General features: G+C 40.6%; 1 protein-coding gene across 4 annotated transcripts in view; it reads right to left on the bottom strand.

The window, feature by feature from the left end:
• The window catches only part of RBM33 (RNA binding motif protein 33), a 97,528-nt gene that overhangs the window by 6,638 nt on the left and 72,719 nt on the right, over window positions 1–18,171 (bottom strand). For 2 of the 4 annotated variants that reach the window (XM_038160279.1, XM_038160298.1), the window contains exons 16-17: window positions 9,613–9,816; window positions 8,055–8,243 (exon numbers count right to left, since the gene is read on the bottom strand). In XM_038160279.1, coding sequence (XP_038016207.1) covers window positions 8,055–8,243; window positions 9,613–9,816 — 393 coding nt within the window. The remainder of the gene's footprint in view (window positions 1–8,054; window positions 8,244–9,612; window positions 9,817–18,171) is intronic. The other 2 variants (XM_038160288.1, XM_038160306.1) reach the window with 2 other exon arrangements.

The following is an 18,171-nucleotide window of genomic DNA, read 5'->3' as shown; positions in this document are numbered from 1 at the left end:
CTGCTTTATTTTCCAAAGCAAAAAAAAAATCCCCAAAAGCAATCAAAACACTAAATGCATTTTAATACTCAACTGCTTTGGCAACAAGACATCAGTTCTTGGGTAATTTTACTGAAAAGCATCTTTATCAGATTTAATTTTACTGGTCAATACAACTATGGAAACAAAAAAACACCCATCTGGTCCTTCACTGAACTGCCTAAACATAGCCCATCCCCCAGCCTGGGGTAAGGCAGCATCTTCTGAATTGCTGCAGTTACACAAGCCTAGATTTAAGACTGAGAATTAAGGACTGCAAAACAAAGGATAAACTAATGTTGCACAAACAATACTGCTCCAGTTGGAAACTGTCTGAAAAAAAATTAATTTAATGGGTTTAATTCAAATTCTCAGCCTCTGCTGCACTCAGACTATGTCAGCAAAGATGATGCATAATCACTTCATGTTTGTTAAGGTACATGAGGTATGTACACCTTCCTTGGGTATAGATAAAAAACCCTTCTGATTCTGTTTTAACAAGAGACAATTACTAAGTTAACTTTGAAGATGTGACCACAGATTGAAACGCCATCATCTTTGCTGTGTTTTCAAACAAATCCTCATCTATCATGCCTTGCAAGTGTGAACATCATGCATCCAAATAACAAAGATTTATTTATGTTCTGAATTTGAGACAATACCTTCTTACTCACTAAATTACCTGAGCCCTGAGCTTTATGTTTTAAGAACATTGATGATAAGGCACACAACACATTTACCATAGGTGCAGGGCCTGAGCTGCTGCCATCCCATCCTGAGCAGACAGGCTGTGGGCTGGGTAGAGAAATTAAGAGTTTCACTTCATGAGAAACCTGAAGTAAAATTACTGCATTCTCATCCTACTGGATTATTTCTGTCTTTTTAAATTTGGGGTGATTTGTAGTTCAGAGCTGATCCTACATTTGGATGATGTTAACAGCTACAGTCAGAAGAAAACATTCCTTGTGTACCCTGTGGTATTTTATTATCCCAAAATATTCAAGGCATTATCTCAAAGACTTACTCCATCAGCTTCTGCTTTTGTTGATTCCAAACAAACAAGCTAGGAAAATACATCCAAAAATTAATTCATTTTGCAAATCTTAATCACATTTACCTTGCTAGTTTAACACACTTAAACTTCTTCATCCTTTTTGAATAATTTGGCAGCTGTCTTTTCTTTTTTTCAGTGATAACATTCAATAGCCCCTTTCCCCTTCTGAAAACACATTATTATTTGAAAACACAGAGGCACAAACACCACTGCTGATGGGCTCAGCCTCAGCCAATGGTGGGTCCATCCTGGAGTTGGTTGGCATTGGCTCAATCAGACACAGGGGAAGCTTCAGGCAGCTTCTCACAGAAGCCACTCCTGTAGCTCCCCAGTACAGTAACACAGCCATGCAAATCCAATCTACATTTCTCAAGAAGTAATTCAGTGTGTGGTTCTTAGACCTGAGGCAGCACCACACACTAATGCCAGCTGCTCTCTCCTTTTCTAAGAACAAACATTCCTACAGCAATCTTTGGTCTTATGATCGCCATTGTAAGGACAAACATGGTTCTATGTTTCCCAAAGCATATTTTTCCTATTTTTCCTCAATAGAATTTTGATCAGAGTTTGGTATTATTCTGTAACCTACAGATTTTGAAATGCCAGTGGTGGGAGGCAGGGGAGGATCACTTGATGTAATGGGGGGGCCCCCACTCTTCCTCCACAGGAGACTTCCCCACTGCCAACTGTGCAACACCAGACCCTCCTATCATGAGCCCCTAGACTGAAACACCACAATCCTCCCAAACGTCACAGCTCTGAGAAAACAACTTCATTCACATCTTCTCTTTAAGTTGACCTAGTCAGATGTTCACCAGAGGATGAAAACCTCTTCTGGGACCCACTCAGGTGGAAAGGATTGACAATACACACAATAACTTCCAAGGGATTTCAAATGACTGGTTACTTCACAGATTTGGCTGTACAGATCTACTGTGCAGCAGTTCCTGATAGCAGCCTGAGGTCACAGGTATTCTGAGCATGTTTGACTCTGGAGAACAGAGATTACATTCTGACATATCTCTAGCATTAAAAATAAAAAGCTAGTTTAGAGTGAGGAAGAGTATTTTACATGGAAGGGATTTAGGAAGCACAGAGCTCATACTGATCTTGACTGTTTTCTTTTTTTGCTTAGGAACTGCCATGGAAAGATGCAGATCTTAGGCTGAATGGAAAATTCAAGAAGCCCAGTGTTTCATAATCATACTTCTGATTGAGAGTTTGCTTACAAGCTGTTTTAAAACATACTATTTAACTTAAAAACTTAAAAAATAATCAGCAGCTCTGGATTTTTCTGCAACTGAACTACTACCAGTGACTAAAGCATGAATATCATAAAAGGACCATTCCCTCTGAAGATATTTCCTTAGGCCTGAAGATCTACACTGCCCTCAAATTTCTCCTCCATCCAAGCTCTGTAATTAAATTTGCACTTATTTGTACAGCACTGAAATAGCCAGCATGATCAGAGCAGCACATTCATCTCTAGTAAAGCTCCACTGCAAAACCAAGGGCCTTGAGACAAACAGGAGGACATCCTCATTCTGTAAGAGGCTGCAGAATGCAAACACCTTGGACACCAAAGCTCTCAGAGCTACACAGAGAGTAAGAAGCTGAAAGGGAGATAAGGGAGCACTGGGAGATGGAAACCAAGCAGGTAGGAATGAGACTGGAGCAAGCACTCGTTTCAACTACAGGAGACACACGGGAAATGAAAGTTTCCTCCTTTACTTAATTTCTCTCACTGAGGTAAATGTACTGCCCAGCAGACCACACATTCAGTTCACCAGTGGGTTTGGGATTAGGGGTGCCAGTTCATAGAAAGCTGCTAAAAAACAAATCTATGCAAAAAGAAAGCAAACTTCCCCAACCAACATCATCCCTAGTGTGTGATCCAAGCTGTTCTGCAACAAGTCAAACAGCAGCACAGCAGGCACTTTCTGAACAGAATGACCAGATTCTATTTTTTCTCCCCTCCCATCAATAAATGCAGACATGTTTTTATTGTCCTCACAGTCTCCTGATACCTGAAGCATCTTTGCTGGCAGTGACACTTCCCAGCCACTACCAGCAGGCACAGAGGCTGGGGCAATGTATTTATTTCACCCTCAGCTGTTGCAATTGATCTCTTCCACCTTCTGTTCCTCCTTTCTGCTTTTCTGACACCTTTGACTTCTTATTATTTGCCCTTAAAAGTACTCAGCTTTCTTTTTCCATATGCAAGGTGTCATGAAGGGAAAGGCTGTTCTGTCCCTGAGCTAGGCATAGCAAGGTTGAACTGGACAGGCTCATGATGGAGCTGCTTTTCCTTTCCCCCAGCCCCAAGGATGGAGCAGGACTAGCCACATCTCTCCCATAGCTTCTGCAACAGCTGAAAATGTTTTCACAAGCAGAAAGACCACAGTGGTCCCCTGGTCAGCCTGAGCACCTTATGTCAGAGCAGAACCCCCCTGCTGACCTGCAAGAGCACCCAGGTTCTGGGTGTGCACACCCATGGCATTTCCACCATGGAAATGTGGCTCTGTGAGCTCAGAGAAATGCAGGGAATGCACGCAGGGCAGGGGCTGGCTGGGGCTGCCTTTACAGCAGCCCAGCACTAGGTAGCACTGTCACTCCAAGAAAGCAAAGCCAAGCACATCAGTGTTGGAATTGCTTTTCCAGACCAGAAATGACAGTGTTAGCAGAGCAAAACCCTTATTTGTAGAACTACTCAAAGTACACCTACAACCCCAACGTTCTCCTCGCCTCTGATATACACAGTGTGTCTTCCCATTTAGTCCTTTTTTAAGCATCAGAAATTATAATCTTAAATCTTCACAAATACTGAGATTTTGCACTGATTCTTTAGGTTTGCTTCTATTTGATGTAAGAAACCATCATTAAAGATGATGATAGAATACCTCCATAGAACAATCCCCTAAGTACTCAAATTAGCTGGAGATCTAGAAAACAGTTTACTCTACTTGCCACCATCCCATAAAACCTCATTTCATTTGAGGGTGGCAATAACTAGCTGAACACAAATCTCTTTAGACAGCATAAACATTAAACCTGGACTCAAGAGCAAAAAAAGGAAAAAACCCAACAAGTGCTGTTTCTCTTGACCTTTGCAACTTATTAGTAATCTACTTTATCAAGTGCTTCTAGATGGATGTGCATTGAATGTCATTGCTCCACTGCTCAGGAGGCTTTAGTTTGGTGATGTGCACAGAAATCTCCTGTACTTTCCAACACTTTGGAATGCATAATTTTATTTATAACACATAATTATTTTAGAATCAGCAATGAGATTTTACTGCAGGTATGTTTTTTGCTTCTGAAAGCCCATCCTCTCCAGAAAGAGTATGACAGCAAAGTATGTGCTGGAAGGAAACACTGCTGCTAATTTCATCATGTTTGAGTTGTAAAAGGCAGCTGTAACAAAGGGGATGCTCCTGGAGCCCCAAAGATTTTCTTATATTCAATGTCTTGAGAATCTTAATGGTACTTTTTCCCCTATGTTAATAACAGAGCACCTTTAGTGAAGAGGGGATGAGAATGAAAGTTTTCAGTGATTAGGCAACAGAAGATATTTCACAAGTTATATGTGGGAAAAGATAATTTTCTCCATTTCTAGGGAATGGGAAAGGAAAAATGCCAAATTTCCATCTTCAACTCTAAGTTTCCCCATCCTGTCTTATGCATGCTCAGTTATTCCCAAACTGTGACTCACTGAGACCTCAATGGAAGCTGATGGCAAAGCTGGGAGCATTGAACATCATAACCTGAGGGAAGTTTTTAACTTCCCTTCCCAAGGTTTGTGCAAGATACTCGTACCTTGAGAATGATACTGACAAGAAAAAGCTAAAAATAAAACTCCAAGCCTTTTGGACCCAGAAAAGCAAAGCAATCTCTTCCTCCATGTTAACTCCATTGATAGATTACAGACTTTTTCCACAACTTAAAACTGTTATGCCAGCAAAGATTCACTTTCTGAGGAAACACACACAGGATGATCACACTGTAACAAATTCAGGATATTTGGAACTGAGAGCTGGTGTGGGATCAGCTGCTTTACAGATGCCCTAGCATGGAAGGTGAAGATGAAGCAGAGGTCCTCTACCAGGCGGGACAAGTGCTTATGGTCTATTCTTCTTGTAGAAGAGCAAGGACACCCTTGGAAGTATTTTCGCCTCCTCTCTGGGAGCTCTGTCTCAGCCACTCCCACCTTCAAATCTTGACTGCAGCAGAAACTGATACATGAGATAGTTGGATTTCTGAGCTGTGTCTGCATGCTGCTTCAAAGCAAGGTGCTTGTTTAACATCAGAGGGGCTTGTTTAACTATGTCCCACAGTTTGTGAATCCTTGAAATGATTTAACCTTTAACCAGGCATTTGGGGGGTGGATATGTGTCATTTCAAGACACTATCCAGGCATGAAGAGAACTCCCTAAGTTTTGATTAAAATTTAAATTTCCTTTACAATTGCAAAAAATAAGCTTGAGTTCAACAGACTTACTTCCCCCGGAGACAAATAAAATGAAAAATCTTCATATCAGAATAGTTCAGTTCCTTAAGAAAAATTTTGGTGAATACAGTCAACAGCTGAAGACAGGATATTCTGCACCTTAAAGACTGAGTCAGATAGAACTGACTCTCCTTTCCCTTCCCTTACTATTTTTTTCAGTTCCATCAGAAACCAGCTAAAAACCTGGGCACCTTGGCCTAATTTCAAAAGAAGCAGCTAGAATTTCACACCTTGCTATTTTCTCACAACTGCCATCTCCCCAAATCCCTCCTATTTCAGTCCATCAAGCTGCAACACTTCATCTTAGAGGACCAGAGTTCTGCATTACCCAAGATCTGTTTGTCCATGCCTCCCACAAACACTATCCTCACACAGGAACCCCCAAAACTGCATGGGAAGAGCCCTTCCAGCCACTGCTGGGCTCTCCTTCAGCATTCCTCCCTGCAATGTCCCTTACATGAAACACATATTAAAGGAAGAATGAGGAAATAATTGAGTCTCCCTCTGCTATCAGAGCCTCCTGACCCTCCCAGCTGCAGGGGATTTTGTGCAGCACTGAGCACAAACAAGAGTTAAAATACTAATTTACAGCCAGGAGAAAATCCACTTCTGTAATTCAGGATATTGACCTCTTTGACAATCTAGCACCACCTGTATAAAACTAATTGCTGTGGACAGCAACAATGCAGATTTTCAAACAGTCTGTTTTCCATTCTTGTCCTCCAAGTCACTTAAAACTGTTACTGCATCTTCCTCATTTGGTGCATTAGCACTTCTGTGGTGCCACTTCTCAGGGTACCACTAAAATACAAAATCAAAAAGCTAAGTATTACAGATGCTGGAAGCAGTCTCATATTCTTCCTACAAAAGCATCACTTTTTTCCTGCATATCTCACCATTCATAGTTGTGAAACATCATTTAGTCTCAAACAAGCCAGGAAATTTCTAGCCTTCTACAAGTCAGGCTTGAAATTCAGTGCAGAATTAGCACAAGAGCATTCTGCATCATTAGCTCAATTCAAGCATCTTGTTCAAGCACTGCTTCTAGATTTCCTGTAAGGAAAATGGATGATGATTCAGAAAGCATAATTTCCATAATTTCCAGCAGCAGTGCTTCCTTCCTTCCATGATAGAGGTGCAGTTGATGTTGCTGCAAGAATACAAGTTCTGGAGGGCACAGATATGCATCAAATCCCACTAGAAAATTAGTCATTGTTTTTTCTCCTGTAAGTACCTCCTTCTAAATTGGTCTGTGACATTGAATTGAGAGACCAGGGTTTGGAGTCTGCTATGAAACAGCAAGTACTGAATAAATTTTTTAGCACATTCTCAATAACTTCTCTCAATTGTGAGATTTCATTGCAGGGTTTCTATTAATCTCCTTCTAATATTCTCATGCAAGATTTAGCAAGTAAACACTGAATAAATGTGCTTTGGAACTGTATGAATAATTTCCTAGAGTACTACAGAACACAAAGGCACAAAGTATTTTGTGAGGGTAGTTTTGCTTTCCCAAACAAATTAAACCTCTCTGAATTGATGACGTAAATAATTCAGCATTATTCCATTTATTAAATTAGGAACAAGTGAGGCAGAGTGTTCATTTTTAGGAGAGCAGTGTGTTTTGCAACAGAGAGATGATCCTAGTAATAAAGAATTCTCACAGAACATCTCCAATTCATGCATTGCATTTGTCTGAAGATGTTGTTCTTGTCAAAAGGAAAAAAATTTCTCACCTGTATTTTTCATTATTCATTGACTGGTATTTTTAAATGCAGTAACAATAAGTCAGAGGGGACCTCCTAAGCTTTTCACTGCTTTGAAAACCTCCTGCTTTCCTCAAGTCATTTAACTGACACATCAGTTCCAGGAGGCAGTTTGTGAACAGAAGCTGCACAGCAGATACAAGTGTGTGCATGTCATAACCTTGCCCACAGGCCCCTACCGAAAAGAACCTTCTAAAAAATTAAGGATCAATAAAATCCCCCAAAGAAGACTGAAAAAGTAGAGGATGCTACACAGTAAAAAATGTCCTCTGGGTCATTAGGCACTTGCACCCCAGCACTGCAGTGACAGAAAAAGGTAAATGTCAAAAAGGAGAGTAGGTGCAAGTCAACAATAAACAAGGACAGCACCCAAAATACATTTGCTCTGATATGACCATCTGGCTTTAACAACCTCACAGAATGGACAGGCTTGTACTGCCTACAAAAATAACGGAGATAGCACAGGAACTCCAAAATGTAGGGGAATTTTGCAGCAGGAATGTGATGGTTAGCAAAATCCTACCGTGCCTCCTGTGCTGCAATATCATCACATGCTTGCCTTTGCTACCAGGTGTAGCCTGTGTGGGTGGGGGTGCCTTCAAACATAAATTACCAATAAACACGCACTGTATTTAGTGTCAGGGAATTAACTGAGCTTTCTGGAATGAAAGCCTTTTGGCACAAAAATGATAAACTAAGGTTGACCTACCTGAATGGGTCCCACTGACATCAGCAGGTTTTTCAGTTGGACATCAGTAGTTGATGAAGAAAGCCCTTCAACTGACACAATACAGGGCTGAGGTTTGCACTCCACCACTCGCAGGTTCTGTTTATTTGGCATCAAGCGTCCTCGGCCCATCTGGCCTGCTACTCCTCTGCCTCTGCCGTGCATAATGACCTGCCAACAACAAAAGTAACAGTATTTTGATTTACTTACCCACTGACTCTGTGTGCTGCACTTGACAGAGGATATAAAAGTTGGCTATTTACTTGAAGACTTGATTAAAGTCTTGATTTAAAACAGCTTGTTGCTGTTTGCCACTTTGGAAGGCCACTTACTAACATATTCATCCACTGCTTATGCAAACCTTTTTTAGCAGGATTACAAGTTTTATATTGAGTTATATATACTGCATTCATCCTAGAAGCCTCAGCTCTAGCACAGATTGATCATTCAAGCAGTGGAGGACCTCAGACAAAAATATATAACCTAGCTTTCAACACATCAGCAGCATGTGTTCAGCTCCCACATTTTGAGTATAGACAGAAAAACCCAACAGGTGATCCCTCTCCTTCTATTCTTAACCCATAGTTAAATTTAATGTACTACAAGATCAGCAAAGTGTTTCAAGCACCTTCAATCTCTACTGCTACCAACTCTCGGTTTTATTCCCATAAGGCTAAATAACTTTAAAATAACTTTTTTCAAAGTTCCTCTCCCCTGTACTCTGGAGCAGGAAATGCATGGATTTAATTCTTGCAAATTAAATGTTGGACATTTAAGAGAGAGTGGAAAAATAACAGTGAAACAGAGTAACAAACATTAAACAGAGTTAACACTTAACACTGAGTCAACATTCAACAGAGTTTCTTGAATCCTACTTGGAAAGCCTATGATGGGTAATAACTTTTCATACCCTTTAACATCCGCAACAAAACTTTATTCTTCTATGAAGCAGGAGATTATGGCAAACAGTTCAAAACCAAGAACTAACTTAAAAGCCAAAATGCCAGCTACATTCAAGGAGTGTGCCAACTTGCAAATGCAGAGAAGGCACACACTGCTGCCACCCTGACCCTTCCCTGCCTCCTACCAGTGCATGATCAGGGCAAAAATCGAGTTACAAGATCACCAACTGTTTCGAGTGATACCAACTTTGAGGATCCAGAAAAGAGCATCCTGAAACAGTTACTGTGTGCTCCTACATAAGCAGGAAACTGCCAAAATAAAATCTTAAGCGCAACTTCAAAAACCCACTTGATTTTAAAGTGGTTACCATCTCCTCCAGTAGCTGTCTCGGGACACATGCACTTCCCCAGGGAGTGCTGAGCTGGCCAGAACATCAGCAGATGAGCAACCTGCAGGCACTGCCAGTCTGTGCTGGGCACAAACAAGTCTCTCTAGATTAAAAAGCTTTATATGCAATTATGCATCTCCTGGGTCACGCAGCCCTGCACTAGCAATTGACAAACAGAATGCCGGTTATTAATAGAGCAACACAGCTAGACAGTGAAACTTCTAGCACCAATATGCATCTAAAAATCACCTTTTTAGGCTGATGGATTCCCTGGATGTTTTTGACTCCTTGAGGAGCTGGTGAATGGATCTGTGCCTGCTGCTGCTGTTGGAGCTGCTGCATTCCCTTTGTCAATGTGACCTTCCGCACTGGCTGCTGTTTCGGCTCCGGGGGTTGCTGAGGCCGCTGGGGTTGGCCCTCTGGGTGAAAAAAGCCAGCATCCTCTCCCCCCTGCTGAAATCAACAACACAACAGCGGCTCAGTGTCCAGGCACTGCACACCCTTGCCCTGAGCAGACTCCTGCCACATTCAGCTCCTTCAGAGAGTGTCCAGGGCTTTGCCTGCTAAAGCAAACTGGTGGCTGTGGCAGGCACGTGCAAAGGCTCAGCCTGGAAATTGCACTTCAGCCTAAAATAAATCCATGCTAGCTGAAGAATAGTTTACTTTGTTCCGGCTTTATAATAATTACAAAGGTCAATTGTGTCTTTTCATACACAAAGCAACAAGATGTTTTCATTTCTCTTTCCAGATCATTCTTCCTTCCAAGCTACATGTGAACTATGAAGTGTGTTATACTTTTATTACTTTTTTTTTTTTTTTTCAATATAATGAGAGACATACACGTTGCAGAAGGAGGAGCAAAGAACTGTGGAGGCTGGCAGACTCAGGAAAATGCTCTGCTCATCTTTAAGCTTCCAACCTCTCTTAAGTTAAAAAACTGGTACTTATTTTGAAGTGCATACTCCTTCTCCAACTTCTATACCAGCAGCTTTTTAAGCAGTCCCTTTCCTTGGACACTGTCTGTACTTGGAAAAGTTCCTCAAGGTGTTTTTTTGCTTGCCTTACAAAGCTCTTGTATTTGTAATCATAAACGCAGTGAAACACCATCCCAGTGTCTCTCTCATCCAAGGTAGCTCTTGCCAAAACATCTCTTGGTGCAATCAGGCACAGCAAAACCATGAGCTTAAAGCACTGAAATTATTCTCTTCCACTGCCTCTATCCAGTTTGTTTTTTTCCTAGAAACAGGTGATTCTTGAATTTGTGTCTGCCTGTCCAGATTAGAACAATCACTGAAAATTCCATGGAGCATGAACCAGCAGAGTCTGACAAAAGATCAGGTACTTTTGCATCCATGACCTGCATTGTATTATTGCATGGTTTCAACAGCAGTATCTATACCTTGACAGGACTTCAACTGTAAACCTCAAATACCAGTGAACATTTTATCTGCAGGGGGAAGTCTTTGACTAACTCCCTAACCAACCTCTGGTAACCCTATGAAAGCGCTCAAATAGAATGCATGTCTAAGGGAAAAAAGTAAAATGTTATGAAAGCACCTTTATTTACACAGGATTTTCTTTTCCCCTTCCCTCAAATATTCAGAAAACTCCTTTTGCACTGGTACACATCCCAAACCAGAGGGTTTCACGCTAACTGGCACATTTCATGTGGATAAGGAGACAAAACACAAGGGTGCAGAAGGAACAGACTTATGGTCTAATAGCAAGATAATTTTCATTAAGAATACAAATTAATACCTCTCTCCATTAAAGAAAAGCAAAAGAAATACCTAGTGAGGACTGGTTACTAAGCCTCAGATAAGAATTGATAAGAAATCGTCTGTGGTGTGTGGGCCAGTCTCATGTCTGATAGTTCAGTAGTTCAGAACTTACACCTCAAAATCAAGGCCTCTGCATTATAAAGTATATGCAGGCTACAACTTCTCAAAAACTCAAGTACTTAAATCCCAGATAAATGAGCTTCAAACCTCCTTGCACTACAACTCAAAAGCACAATCTGCCACAGGGAAAATCCTAAAGCTCATCATGGCATTTGTCCACAGTGTCCAAAACAAGAAAGCAACAGAAATGTGCATCTGTCTTTTCCACCTCTAATCATAAACAGATTTGGCATCAAGTCTTCATGGAAAGTTTGGTATATAAACTTTTGAGAGCACCAATTAGTGAGAAATTACAAAGCTTTCCTTTCAGTTTGTCATCAACTTGTATTCAAAAATACAAAAGCAAGAGCAGTCCTGAAAAACCCAAACATAGGCACAAAACCGTACCAGCATTAAATCCTTATTTTAATATTAGTTCTGATATCAACATCACCATAAGCTCTATGCCATGATCAGATAATTTCTTTTATTCAACCCTACAGCAGCTGGATGATGAAACTAAAAGGAACAAAAAAATTCTAGGAGGAATTTAAATGCAATAACTGGGAGTTAAAATCTAATCTCTGCTAAATGCCTGCTGGGAGAACCATAAATATTTGCAACCATTTCTTTCCAAACCAAAAAATGATCCCAGCACATCGGAAGAGCATCTGAGAGCAAAGCCCTCAGGTACAAAGCACATCCAACATGCTCATTACTGAAACTTCAAAAGCAAACAATCATTTCACATGAAAGTCTAGGATGGCCAACAACCACCCAATATTTAACTACCAAGCTCAATTATCACCAAATAAAACTGTATAAACTGAGCAGAGTCAAAGGCATTAGCACACCACATTGGTTTCCACTGATGAAAAATCTGATGGGGTTTGCTCCCTGCTGGGGTCTCAAATGCCACCACTGGTCTTTGCTGCTACCAAGATGCTTCTTTGAGTCTGAAAAGGTGGAAAGCTCTGGACTTTTTAATGACTTGATCCATTTCAGAAATAAGAAAACCTACAGAACACAATAAGGAAAAGGGATGGAACAAGTTTTGCTTGTTCCTGCAAAAAGAATGAAAGGGAAGGCAACTGGATCAACCAATCCTTTTTCTGACATTACTGCTATGAACGTCTACTGATTTTGAGACAACTTGAAGAGGGGAAGCAGAGACAAAACAGCAGCACTGCTTCTCAAGAGAGGTCTGTGAGTCAGACATGGTGCCCCAGGTCTAACAGAGCTGAGCAAGTCAGCAAGACATTAATTCCTGTTCCAGGCAGCCTGGCTTCAACTGAAGATAAAAACCTGGTGGTTTTCTTAAGAAATAAAAACCAAACATGACTGCTAAGTGACATGTGCCAACAAGGAAAACGACCCAGAAGAAGCATTTCAGCAGTAATTTCTTTTTCAGTGGTTAAAGACACGACGGTGCAAGGACAAACACTGTCCCAGTCAAAATGAATAACCATGTAGTGGTGAATTACTCTCACCACCACCACCATTCTTTAAACTTCCATTAAGAAGACAACAAGTGGCTTTTCCAGGTACAACAATGAAGAACCAAGTCAGCAAAACACCTGAAAAGAGCTTTTTAACTTCTGGACTTAGAGCTACAAAACCTCAGAACATTACAGACAGGTCACATGCTCACAGGAGTACACTGACATTTTGGAGGAAAGGACACACAGCTGTAAACATGACTGTACATATGATGACTCCTGGTGTTCCCTCATGGGCTGTACAACAAGCTGGCACCAAAACACACAACAAATTACAGGCAAGCAGGTAAGTCCACTAAAGCTGTATTGCAGTAGCTACCCCAAATGACATCTAAATCACAGAAATTAAATTGCTAACATCTCTTCTACTTAAAATGTCTCAGGTCTAGCTCATCTTAAATCAATTTTCGCTTTTCCTAAAGATAATTTCTGTATTGTTATTTTTCATCAGCTTACATCGCTGCCTTCCCCAGATTTAAATATGCAGCAACAGAGGGAGGTATTAAAGTTATAAGCCTCCTCATGTCAAAATACATTTTCTTTCCTGGAGTATTTCACAATGTACAGGGCCGCTCTGAATTTTTCAGAGATGCATCTATTCATGATCATGGCCTGTCTCACACAATTTGATGTACAAAATGCTGACTGCAGGTAGAACACCTTAGTCAACCACAGAGACCTGGGACTGATTGATACAAGCTCTGGTTTTATACTTGAAATTTCCTCTAAAGTCCTGAGCAGAAAATGAATTTTCATTCTTTGTCTGCAAATCAGTGATGGAAGAATGATTTCCTCTTATTGTTTACTCCTTAATTTCTAGATTATAAATCATCCAGAGTTTCAAGCTCCAAATTTTGAAGTTTTACAAAGAGTCTGCCTTCCTAGGATCTGGCCAGGAAAGAGTTGTCTTCAATGACAAAGAAACTTTTCTATTATTCAATTAAAGCCGGAGTAATGAAAACTCATTTTTAAGTTGCAGGAGTTCTGTTCAGGGGAAAGTATAAAAAGTATCTTTCAAATTCCAAGTACTGAAAGATTGTGAGCAGTGCCAAAACAAGTTAATTTCAAATACTGCGTGTATATAAACAAAGGTCAAAAGATTGAGGTGAAAGGATTTGATTTATGTGATGAATGTTTTCCAAATCTCTGCTCTGTAAAAATCTGCAGTTTGACCTGAAACTAGACTAACAAAAAGAACTGATGCCATTCAATAGCCATGACTTTTACAACCAATCCACTGATACCTATCAAGGCTGTTTTTCATCAGACTCTCATTATACAGATCTATATATAGTCAGTGTTGTGTTTTGAGCAACTTAGAAAGAATTCTGTCAAATGTGAGATGACAAATTCTAAAAGCAGAATTCTATGAAGGACTGCTTGAATTTAGCAAGCTGGAGCCTCTGTCATAATCATTATGACAGTTTTATGATGAAGATGAAGTTTATTTGCCACCAACATTAGCAGGACAAATTTATTTATAACAAATGCTTTAAAATGTACTGATAAAAATGCCTATTGATACTGTCAGAGCTGCTTGCAATTTGACAGATCAAATCTTATTTTCATTCTTAAACCCCATGAAGGAATGGTATCACCAACTTGCATTCTGTAGTGAGCAAATTGATTAATCCCCCTCTATAGAAATCTCAACTCTTGATTACACCTATCAGACGTTAAGCAGCATTATTCTAGAGTGACAACACTTGACAAATTCCCAAACCATTTTTCTCAGCCTTTGTGGCCCTGCTAGCTTGTATTAACCCTGATGAAAAATTAATTTTCCTTATCTTCTGCTAAACCCCAAAATCCAAATCCGCCAAACTGGCAACTCTTTCTGTAAAGGTATTATGAAAACCTCTAAAAGATTAATTGCATGTCTTCAGGTGACATTAAATTAATTTCTGTACTCGTGACAGACATTTGATACTCCGTACTGAGAGGACAGATAACATTGTCAGGATACACAGAAGGACAGTGGTGCAGCGTCCCAGGGCAGCCTCTTATGAATTCTCCTTTCGATAAGGCCATACTTCACTGTCATTGGCACTGTTAGTGATCTTGCAGCCCACAGACCTCACTGCACAGGTTTCTATTAACCACCACAATGCTGGCTCTATCCATGTAATCTTTGTAAAGCTAATTCAAAATCGTCCAATAGCAAAGGGATGTGCATGCTGGATAAGGGAATAAATAAACTCTGGTTGATTTGTGTAAAAATAACACAGAGAAGCAAAATGTTGTCAGCTTTTCTGAGATGCATTACAACTCAAATTCTCTGTAGCACGATGAAGACTTAAAATCTTGTATGGAAATCTCTGTCCAAAACTGTACTGTGATTGATTTCTTGTAAGAAAGGAGAAACCCCCCATCTGTTACCAGTTTAAGTCAATATTTCTAGAAATTAGTACCTTCAAAGTATCACAGTAGTTGGGGGGAGGAAAACATCCTTTTTGTCATTAAATTCATCTTTACTTTCAGGAGAAGAGAAATTACTATTCCTGAGCTATACAGGTTTGCATAGGTAAACCTGTACTTTACTGATACTGCAACTGACTGTAGTAAAACATACATCTACAAAGACAGCCGTGATCCCCACATATCAGAGAGAAAGAAATGTAAAGCAAAACCACCACGGAACAACAGTGACTTTCATCTAATATATACGAGTACTTTTTCACTATAATTATCAGGAACACATATTAGAAGCAAACCCCTAATAATGAGCTATTTCTCTTTGCCTGGTGCTCCAAATGCTTTACCACTTTGATACAGCTGGCTGACAGACTGGGGACCTGGGAATAGGAAGCCTAATCACTTGCCAAATATCCCACAACCGAGTGACATGACCAAGCACTGTTTCTGAACAGTTGACGATCTGTTTTCACTCTGTCAAATGCCAATGAGAAACACCTGGAGACCTTTTTTTTTTTTTTTCCCAGGCATTCTAAGACCTTTAAAAGGTTCTTTTTTTTTTAAGAACAGCAGTAGTTAAGAAAACTGCTCTCCCACCAGGCTAGAAAATGCCACTCTATCAATAGACAATTCATCATTAACAACTGGTTTAAGACACATTAATGGGCTAGTTTTGACTCAAAGTACACACAGCAATAAGCTACATGAGACTACAAAAGTGATGAAAGAGCCAAATCATTCCCAGTTCACACCAGAGAAAAAGACACTTCTGATGCTGGTCAGTGATTCAGTTCTTTTTCCCAGCCTAAAATTTTTGTATAGGCCGAACTTGACTCAAGCAAGAGCACCAAGACTGAGCAATAAATAAATATAATGCAGAAATAGTTCCCTTCCTGTGATAAAAAGACACTGCTCCAGTGAGCCACGATGTGACAAGCATCTTCTGTGCCTAATGGTGTATGAAAAGCCAGAACAGGAAAAAGAAAACATCTTGCAGGAAAAGCAGCTAATTCCATTTAATCCCATGTACTAGCACAATTCTTAAGTGAAGTAGCTCCTCATCCACCTGAAAGGAGAACTAAGGCATGGAGAAGGACTGGCCAAAGAGAGTCCCAGCCATACCCATGCTGCATGAAGTTTCACTGGGAGTAACAAAAGCACAGCTTGAATCATGTCAAATGAGTGTTGAATCACAACTACATGGTTTTTAGTTAAAGCACTCACCTGCTCATTATGAAAAAAAAATAAAACCTGTATGTCAAACCTACAGCAAAATCAAGGATCTGGAATGGACATATCTAATACTCTCAGAAATACCTTCATTTTTATGTGTCTGCAAGATATATAATATAGATAAACAATGTTTTAAGCAATGTTTCCTGGTTTCCTTTTCAGCTGCCAGTCTGAGAGGTTTTTGTACAGGGAATTTTAGCAAAGACTGGACATGCAGAGAAAGACCAAGAGAAAAACCAAGAGAAAAAGCCCCTGCTGGAAAATATCAGCAATACAAAACTTGTGATGGCCCAAAGCTCCAAGAGGAGCACTTCCCAGCTGGGACACCAGCTATGGCACAGAAAGCCTATCAGAAACCTGTACAACTAGAACTTCCCTTCTTGCGCCATGTCTGGCCTTTGTAGTTCATGTTCCTTGAAGCTTGAAACTACTGGCAAGTCAAATTCCTCTTGTATCCTGCCTGAAGCTCCTGGTAAGTCTTAATAAAGACAACCCACTCCCACCCCAAACGCTCCCAAACTCAAGAGGCAAATCTCTGCCCTAAAGGCCTATTCCAAGTGGTCCAACTTCTCAACAGAGGGATGTGACTTCTCAAAATATTAAACTCTACAACACTGCAAGCTTGCCTCCCAAGTTATGAGACTGCACTTTCGTATGAAATCTGACTTTCTCTTGTAAAGCATTTTAGTGGTGTCACAGCCACCTCCATCAGGAAACTGGGCTCCAAGATACTCTGTAACACCAAGATCTCTGTAACACAGACACAAATTCTGCACTGTAACATTTACCATGGCAGAGAAACTCTCCTTTGAGACTTAACAAGAGTGACAAGCAACAAAGCTCTGCTTTCTGGGTGTTCAGGAGCAAGCTGCACTCTTCTTCAACATACAATTTAAAAGACTCCTGAGGAAAAGAAGAAACCTGTTCTGCAGTCTACAATAGAAAATACTTTACTGCACCTTAGATCCATGTTATCCATAGCAAAGTCAGAATCAATTTAGGTAAATATCTCTTCCCTCTTTCACACATTTTATGAGAAGCCCATAAAATGTATTATGTGTGTCTGGTTTGGCTGTCACCTTAATTCTCACTTTCTAAGTGTGCCCACGCATGTCCCTTTATTTCCTTTTCCCAGTGATTGAGTATGTCTTAAAGAGTACAGCACAGCCCACCTCCTGACCCCAATGCATGAAATAAGAGGCTGTCTCTACAGGGACCATCTTCACTGGAGGTCTGGGAGGACACAGTTTATTACTCATTTTCAAATGTTCCTGCCATGGTCAGGGACACCTTCCACTAGACCAGGTTGCTAAAAGCCCTGTCCAATCTGGCCTTCAGCACTTCTAGGATGGGGCATCAACAGCTTCTCTGGGCACCCTGTTCCAGTTCCTCACCACACTCACAGGAAAAAATTTCTTCCTAATATCCAACAGAAATCACACCTTCAGTGTGAAATCATTGCCCTTGTCCTGTCACTCCATGCTCTTGTAACAAGTCCCTCTTCAGCTCTCTTGTAGGCTCTTTAGGAAGGCTCTGTAAGGTCTCCTTGGAGCCTTCTCCAGGCAGAACAGCCCCATCTTTCTCAGCCTGTCTTCAGAGGGGAGGTGCTCCAGTCCCCTTATCAACTTTGTGGCCTCCTCTGGACACATTACAACAGTTTCCTACAACCAAGAAATTAATGTCCACTTGTGAGACATTTCCAGAGTGAAATCTTGGAGGTTATGGCAGGCAGAGTCCTTATTCAGCAGCATGGACATTAATGCTGCTTCAGAGGTCTTGCT

Source organism: Motacilla alba, chromosome 2 (assembly GCF_015832195.1).
Source record: "Motacilla alba alba isolate MOTALB_02 chromosome 2, Motacilla_alba_V1.0_pri, whole genome shotgun sequence".
In the NCBI taxonomy this organism is placed as follows: Eukaryota; Metazoa; Chordata; class Aves; order Passeriformes; family Motacillidae; genus Motacilla; species Motacilla alba.
The sequence above is the reverse complement of the archived record's forward strand: the minus strand, read 5'-3'. Positions and strand labels throughout refer to the sequence as shown.